This window comes from Gobio gobio, assembly GCF_949357685.1.
Source record: "Gobio gobio genome assembly, chromosome: 14".
Lineage (NCBI taxonomy): Eukaryota > Metazoa > Chordata > Actinopteri > Cypriniformes > Gobionidae > Gobio > Gobio gobio.
In genome coordinates, this window is record NC_137107.1 from 44,880,386 (window position 1) to 44,889,549 (window position 9,164).

A 9,164-nucleotide genomic window follows, 5' to 3' on the forward strand; every position below is an offset into this window, starting at 1 on the left:
CCTAAACAACAGCCGCTGTTAAAACATTTGCGTATGAAACATCCGAAAGAATACGAGATGTGCATGAAGGAATCTACAGACAGCAGCCAAAATGCAGCAACTTCAGGTACGGCAAAGGAAGGACAGTCATCCTGGCATAATGTTGCCTATTCTTAATTAAAAATACACTGCGGTAGGGATGCTCAGTCGGTTAATTTTCCAAACAACAACCGCTGCTCATTATCCGACTATTAACAGTTAACTGATAAGATTATCATATTGAATTGCCATTAAATAAAAATACGATTGACGCGTACACTTTTCATCAGATCAGATAAAATAAAATAAATAGGCCTACACCAAATATTTTTCACTTAAATAATTACCAAATTAAGATGACAAAACGAAAATACACTGAATCCGTTTGAAGCGTTGAAGAACCAATAGTTTTTGTCAAATAAAAATAGCAGGCCTACCTCAACCCTCACCTTGTATGGTTTATTTTTTAAGCAACATGTGTAAGTGATGTGGATTAGTCTGGTGCTCAGCCTTTTGACAGAAACACCCTCTCAAGCCTCGCTTATACTTTCGTCTGGCTCCGCAGCGCGCGCCTCCAATGACTGCGCGCACGCCTTCTGCGCTCTCCGTTGTGTTGTTCTTTGAAACGACAAAGAGCAACTCGGGGTAATTGTTCTATAAACCATCAGGAAACAGTGGCGAGAAGAACATACGAGACAATGTTTAAGTAAACTTGACCCAAACCACACAACGAAAAGCCTTAAACAAGGCTTCCGATGGCACTGATGTCCCGGGAATAGAGATAACGCCTCGCTAGTGGCCAGCCTCGGGAAGCGCCTTTCATTTGCTTTCCACCAGTCTAGAGCTTGTATTGTTGCTGTATTTTAATACCGCATAGCATATTTTGCAATATGAGCATCCCTACACTGCTGTGGACGTTGTTTACTTCATTAATGTTTTTACTGCGATAATAGACTGCGGATGGGAGTAGGATTCGGTATTCGGTTTCAGATTAGGCAGAATCTTAACAAGTGGATTCGATATTCGGCCGAACCCCAAAAATCTGGAGTTGATGCATCCCTAATATTTAGTCAACCATGTCCTGTTTTCTCAAGTTTTAGTCGACTAAATGCCTGAGCATTTTAGTCTAGTTTTCGTCAATGAAAAGTGTTCACATTTTCGTCATTCTGCATTGATAATCCCGATTATTTTGCTCAAACGTATAAAAATGACATCGTCATTTTAGAAATGTATTTTTACTTTCACCTATAAGCACAAATCAAGAGAATGTCGACCCATACACAAGGTTTTTTACCTCATCTAGTTTGATTTATTATAGCCTTCTCTAAAAATGTAAAAACAGTGAAATCTCACATTACTTTAAAGTTTTTCTATTAAAACAACAGCAAAAAAGACTATTGTCACACAGAGGTTGTGTATGTGCAGTTATTCAGCAAAAAAACAAAAAAAAACCAAATAGTCGAGAGATCAATGCTTGGATGTATTACATCACTGAGAAGGTTTGATGGCAGATTTAGTTGCACAAACAGCATAAGCAGCTCGTGAGTTGTGACAGAACACAGACCGACCAAATGACACTTAAGCAGAAAATCTCAAATGGAGATGAAATGCAGCTTACTTGTTTATTGGTGTTCTCAGAGCATCAGTGCACGTGCACATGGTTGTTGAAGTAAAAACACTGAATTGAATAAGTTTTTTTTACAGAAAAGCTCTGATTGGGGAATTTAAATGATTGAAATTTGGCAACCGCAAGCATGAACGCTCGAACGCTCTTCCCCCCCGGCCAAAAACAGTGATTTTGGTCACTTTTTATTTTTTAAACTACATTTTAGTCTCGTCTTTTTCCTTAAACGACATTGCTTGATGTAGTCACATTTATCGTTTAAGGACATTTGTATCATCTTGTCTTAGTGATGGAAAAAGGGTCCATGAAAATTGTCATTTTCGTTAATGAAATTAACCCCGCTTAAATTATGCCTGCTCTGAACAATCACCTCACCCCCTAGTGTGAAAGTATCGAGTTCTAATTTCTGTGCATTTGCAATCATGCCCCCCCAAGCAGCATTTAACTGACAGTGTATAAAGACATGTAAATACTCCTTCAGAAGTGCTTCATGCCACCGTTGCATTGTAAATTTGGCTTTATTTGCATACCTTGTGCAGTTCAGGGACCTTGTCTCTGACTCGATGATACTCCACCACACAGTCCAGACAGCATTTGAGGTCGTCATTCAGAGAGTCCATCACCGTCGTAGACAGCTGCCCTGAACTGTAGCGACGCAAGATGCTGACTAACGCCACATCTCCCTCCGCCTCTAGGGACTTGGTACACCACAAACACTTTTCCATCATGATCACCTGTGCATACACAGATATAGAAAGCTTAGTACAGAATTGAAGTGTCTGGAAATTTTCCCTGCATAACAAAACACTGCTACTTATTCTTTTGACCTTAAAACCCAAAGTCGAGTTGGTTCATGGAGCACCTCCAGAGTCAATCACTGCACACCCTTTTACACAGTTTCATATACTTCCACAATCTCATATATTATTTATAGCAATTCTGCCTGAAATCAGAATTACTATAAATAATAAATGAAATTGTGGTAGTATATGAAACGCCAGCTGCATGTTCGTTGTAGCCGATCACATGGATGTGACTAGGGTGTGAGTCATATACACCGATCAGGCATAACATTATCCCAATATTGTGTTGGTCGCCCTTTTGCTGCCAAAACAGCCCTGACCCGTCGAGACATGGACTCCACTAGACCCCTGAAGGTGTGCTGTGATATCTGGCAACAAGATATTAGCAGCAGATCCTTTAAAGCTACACTGTGTGATATTTTCCCCCATCTAGCGGTGGAAAGGGTATATGACCATCCAGTGAATTTCAGTTTCTGTTCCTCTCAATTCCGATTTCGTTTTAACTCCTACGGTGGCCGATTTAGTCCAAGATTAATATGGCTTCCAGTTCAACCTTGTCCACATTCGACACGGTGCCATCTCCCTCTTTGGCTAATGTGCTTTCTGGGCGGCAGTGGTTCATGTAGGTTGTCTACAAACCGGAAGGTTGGTGGTTCGATCCCCGGTTCCACCTGACCAAGTGTCGAGGTGTCCATGAGCAAGACACCTAACCCCAGCAGCTCCCGACGAGCTGGATGGCGCCTTGCATGGCTGACACCGCCGTCGGTGTAAGAATGAGTGTATGTGAGGCAAAAATGTAAAGCGCTTTGGATGGCCGTAGGTCTGTTAAAAGCGCTTTATAAATGCAGTCCATTTAAGACAGAGGGGCAACATGGCGACCCGCATTCGAACCCCTTACCCGTGTGTATTTTCAATGGCATATTATAAACTTACGAGAATACTTTATTACTTGAAAGAAGTAAATATACATTAATGAGCACATTTTTGAAAGAACTAAGTGTTTTTAGCTAAGAATAAACTAAAAAAAGTTACACAGTGTAGCTTTAAGTCCTGCAAGGTGGGGCCCCCATGGATCGGACTTGTTTGTTCAGCACATCCCACAGATGCTCGATTGGATTGAGATCTGGGGAATTTGGAGGCCAAGTCAACATCTCAAACACGTTGTTGTGCTCCTCAAACCATTCCTGAAGCATTTTGTGCTTTGTCGCATTATCTGCTGAAAGAGCCACAGCCACCAGGGAATACCGTTTCCATGAAAGGGTGAACATGGTCTGCAACAATGCTTAGGTAGGTGGTAGGTGTCAAAGTAACATCCACATGGATGGCAGGACCCAAGGTTTCCCAGCAGAACATTGCCCAAAGCATCACTGCCTCCGCCGGCTTGCCTTCTTCCCATAGTGCATCTGGTGCCATGTGTTCCCCAGGTAAGCCACGCACACGCACCCGGCCATCCACGTGATGTAAAAGAAAACATGATTCATCAGACCAGGCCACCTTCTTCCTTTGCTCCGTGGTCCAGTTCTGATGCTCACGTGCCACTGTTGGCTCTTTCGGTGGTGGACAGGGGTCAGCATGGGCACCCTGACTGATCTGCGACTATACCGCCCCATACACAACAAACTGTGATGCTCTGTGTATTCTGACACCTTTCCATCAGAACCAGCATTAACTTCTTGAGCAGTTTGAGCTACAGTAGCTCGTCTGTTTGATCGGACCACACGGGCCAGCCTTCGCTCCCCACGTGCATCAATGAGTCTTGGCCGCCCATGACCCTGTCGCCGGTTCTCCACTGTTCCTTCCATGGGGCACTTTTGATAGAGACTGACCACTGCAGGCCGGGAACACTCCACAAGAGCTGCTGTTTAGGAGATGCTATGACCCAGTCGTCTAGCCGTCACAATCTGGCCCTTGTCAAACTCGCTCAAATCCTTACGCTTGCCCATGCTTCCTGCTTCTAACACATCAACTTTGGAGGACATAGGCTGCGTCCAAAACCAGGAAAATGCTGTCTTCAGAGGACACATTTTAAGGTAGGAAGGTACCAAGGCAGGTCCGAATCTAATGTTAGCTTCACTTCCCGTCTCCTGAGAGACCTTCATCTGATCGATTTTTGAAGGCAGCATATTTGTATCCTTCGCTGCCTTTGATATCCCACAATCCTGTGCGTTCCATTCTGTGACAGTTGAGCTGGGGAAAATAGATGCTGTCCGGAAGTTGCGTTTGCTGGTCAGTTTGTGTGTAACGCTTCTGACCAACATTTTCCAATTCTGATTTCATTTCTAGAGATAAATTACTACTGTAGTAATTAAATATGTGTTTAGTTCACACCAAAGCTCTCTCTATTTAGCTGTAGATCATTAAACTGTTACACTGCCTAAGAAGTCTGTCCGAAATCAGTTTCGTGAGGTGCCTTCATGCACAAACGCTGCCTTACAAGCCATTGTCTGATAAGGCAGAAATATAAATTATTCACTTCTTAACTTTTATTTAACGTTTACAATACAAATCCAAATACAACTTGTTTTTCAAACAAAGCTAAAGCTCTCTTATAGTACATCCACTAAAAGTCGGAGAAAATATTACTTTATCAATTGTATTGTAGTACACAATTTCATATCATTAAACAATAGAGCAAAATAAATAAATACTATTTTAATAGCTAAAAATAAAAGAAAAAAAAATTGCAGACCAGTGACGTCTCCTTAGACATTTTAAAATATCACTCACAAAAAAAATAAAAAAATAAAGTGTAACATCAATAAGCACAGCCTACTGCCCCTCACAAATTCACAATCACGCACACAATTGTGCATGCTTCTCAAATCTATCCATCCATCTTCTGATAGACTTATTGACTTCAAACTTTAAACTGAAAATCTTCAAACTTTTAAAACGTTTTCAAACTTTCTGGTCCGGCTTTCTCAAGCCAACTTTAAGTTTGTCTCAATAAACTTTTTTTTATCTAGTTGCATACTCCGACCAATGTAAAAAAAAATTGTAATTGCCTTTGAGCGCTCAGACGTGTGTTCAACTCCCTGCAGCGCTAATATGTGTGCCACACACCACTATAGATTCAATATATAGCCAACCTAAAATGCAGAGGATCACTTACATCATCCTTTTAAATCGCCCAGCCCTAAAACTTGCTCTAAGGTAAAGACTAAAGACTCATTCCTCTCACCTCATTTCACCACAACCCCTTTCATGAATCTTCTTAGCAATAGTATAATCATTATAAAAGTTCATCATTCTTGACCATGGACTTCAGAAATAAACCTTTTCTGACATGTAACATGATATTACTATCATAAGTATTTTTGTGATCGGGACATCTGAACCAGTTAATTGAATATCTTGAGAAACCTTTGCAACGGTTTCATTTGTATTCATCCAAGAGAAACAGGACACAGAAATCAGATTGTAAAAAAATAATGGATTAAAAAAAAAGGATCAAATCCCAATGATAGCATGGTGTATAGTCAGTGTAAACAGACAACATTCAACAGGTCAGAAGGCAAATGTGTTCCCACACACAGGGCAAATATGTCTAATAAATATGAAATCAAGGTTAATACATCCTGTTCTGCAGCATCTATTGTATGTTGTGAAATGATAAGCACACAAATAACAAGGGTGTGTTAACTAGCAGCTGCAGGTAAATATTGTGCTCCATGCAAACATGTGAATTAAGTTTTATGAAAGGAAAAAAACTGGTCAAATCAGAGGATATAAAAAAGGCAGTTGGTTGCCACATTTGAATTAACCTACAATATAGCATGCAAATGAACAATATAAAAGAAACGAAACGAAACTTATCAGAGCCCGCCGTGGGTGTTTCCTGCTCTGATTGTTTTGTGAAAGTTAAGTCAGAGTCGAGAGCTTTAAATGGCCAACAATGACAAACAAGAAGATATATTTTGATTAGCACGCATGCTAGTATCAACAAAAAGTATAAGCTGAAGTATTTCACATAAACACTCCTTTTTTACACTACTAACAAAAGAGTGCCCAGTTGCAGAAGATTTACTTTTTTACTGAAAGCATGCCAGAGCCATAAATCATGAGGTTTCCTGCAGGAGAAAGAGTAAACTTCTGATAATATCGAAGTTAACTTACCGTTACCATAAAAATGTAAACACGAGAAACGCATTGAAAAACCGCTTACCCACAAAGCTCCAAAGGAGGAAACTTTGAGTGTTTCAGGTCTGTAGCATCTCTTCCACACACTGACACGGTTGTGATTACCTGATGTCCACTCAGTAGTGTGTTTTACATGGTCTCAATTTTCCGCTCGATTTCGCTCTCCACTGGAAACACGCCTGCCGCCGCCGAGTCGCGCTGCGGTGACGTAACGAGTCGGACCGAGAGGCCCATTGCGCCTGCGCCGAATCCCAACGCGCGCTTCGCGAATATAAAGGGCTTGTGTTATTGATATGGCCTTCTGGGCAATTAATAAAACGCGCGATTAAAGATGTGCACCAGGAAGATAATTAAGCAATGATTATTCAAGGAGTAGGTTCGTTTTACATAATGATTTATATGATTAACTTCAAAAATATTTATAAATTAAATATTAATTTGAGTGTATACCGAAACTAGTTTTGTAGTTAGTAAAATACATTACATAGATCTGTGATACATATATACAGCTGGTGAAATTTAAATAAAAATTCAGTTAAACTGCCTAAATAAATCAGAAATGTAACTGTACTTTAATTAATAATTTAAAATAATATTGAAATACTAATTTCAGTGAATACTGTTAATAAAATATAGTTAATTAAAGAATATAGTTAATAAAATACATTACATAGATTTGCGAATAAATATATTTATAATTTAAAAATAATATTGAAATATTAATGTCAGTGAATACTGTTAATAAAATATAGTTAATAAAGTATAATAAAGTATATAGTTAATAAAATACATAGATTTGTGAATAAATATATACAGCTGGTGAAATAAAAAAATAAAAAAAGTTAAACTGTCTAAATAAATCAGAAATTTACCTGTACTTTAATAATGTAAAAAATTATCTTGAAATACTAATTTCAGTGTATACTGTTAATAAAATAAAGTTAAGTATAATAAAGAATATAGTTAATAAAATACATTACATAGATTTGCGAATAAATATATTACAAATTTAAAAATAGTATTAAAATACTAATTTCAGGGAATACTGTTAATAAAATATAGTTAATAAAGTACAATATATAGTTAATAAATTACATCGATTTATGAATAAATATATACAGCTGGTGAAATTAAAAATAAATAATAATTCAGTTAAACTGCTTAAATAAATCAGAAATGTACCTGTACTTTAATAATGTAAAAAATAATATTGAAATACTAATTTCAGTGTATACTGTTAATAAAAATAGTTAATAAAGTAAAATGCATTACGTAGATTTGCGAATAAATATATACTTTAATAATTTAAAAATAATAATGAAATACTAATTTTAGTGAATACTGTTAATAGTTAATAAAATGTGTATAATAAAGCATATAGTTAATAAATATATACCGGCAATTTTTTTTAAATACTTCTGTTAAACTGAAGAGCAGTTATAAATAAATCAGAAATTTACTGTGTATGAGCCCTTCCACCGAATGGGTGACATTTGCTTGTTGTAACTCTTAAAAATTAATCTTTATTATTATTTAATTTTTTCAACACTGAATCTAATACTACACATATTTAACTCTTCAAAATGTGTATTTGTCAATCTCAGGTAACTTTATTTAGTTCTTTACAAGGTTTCTAAGCAGAAAATGGATGTATGTTTTCTCAGTCCTGTTACCAAAACTCATGTGCCATTTAAAAAGCGTGTTTAAAACCATGTCAATTAATTCCTTTGTTTTCCCTTCAAGATAGTAAATATTTTTTTTTAAATTGTTGGTTATATGTTCAAATAATTAATATCTGTGATTAAAAAAACACTATATGAAGACATGGTGTATTTTAATAAAAAACAAAACAAAAAAAATCTTTTTAAAGAAGACTGAAGCCAAAAGTTTAATATTTTTTTAAATAATTTATTTTATTAAACTGATGGACCAAACAAAACTGATGAAAAAAGTGGTTTAACAAATTTTTTTAGAAAAAAAAGAAAATTTTTGTAAAAGGAATGAACACTTGGTAACAGGAATGAGTGTCCATACGTGTGTATGTGTGTGTGTGTGTGTGTGTGTGTGTGTGTGTGTGTGTGTGTGTGTGTGTGTGTGTGTGTGTGAGAGAGAGAGAGTGTCCATAGCCGTATGTGCTAAATGTCAATTTTTTTGCTTAATTTCAACCGTAAAACTCATAAATCAGGTGAATATTATATCAACTAATATTCACAATTTTATAATAGCATGAGGACACTGAGAAAATTGTAGTGACTTACCTTAAGTTAATATTTTTAAAATAAACAAATAATAAGAAATAATTTAGGTAACAGGGCAGTGCGTTGAGATATGACCTTCTTGTCATGTTCCAAGTTTTTAGAGGGGGCAATGTATGAGGATAACAGGACTGAGTGAAAACCTGGGGACACGACTAAAATGTGTATTTTATATAACATATTATGGATTTTTTTATTAAAAATATATTTTTTAAGCATAGATGGTATATGGAGTTACACAACAATGCAAAAAAAGTAAGATTTCTGAACGATTTTAATGATTATATTTCATGATAAAGTTTAGATTTAGAAACCGGGGACATG

At 36.9% G+C, this 9,164-nt stretch overlaps 1 protein-coding gene across 2 annotated transcripts in view; it reads right to left on the reverse strand.

Moving 5' to 3' along the window:
- Positions 1–6,782, reverse strand: part of setx (senataxin) — a 39,894-nt gene extending 33,112 nt beyond the window's left edge. For both annotated transcript variants that reach the window (XM_079834069.1, XM_079834070.1), the window contains exons 1-2: positions 6,611–6,782; positions 2,173–2,376 (exon numbers count right to left, since the gene is read on the reverse strand). In XM_079834069.1, coding sequence (XP_079690195.1) covers positions 2,173–2,370 — 198 coding nt within the window. In that variant the 5' untranslated portion in view covers positions 2,371–2,376; positions 6,611–6,782. The remainder of the gene's footprint in view (positions 1–2,172; positions 2,377–6,610) is intronic.
- Positions 6,783–9,164: the final 2,382 nt, after the last annotated feature.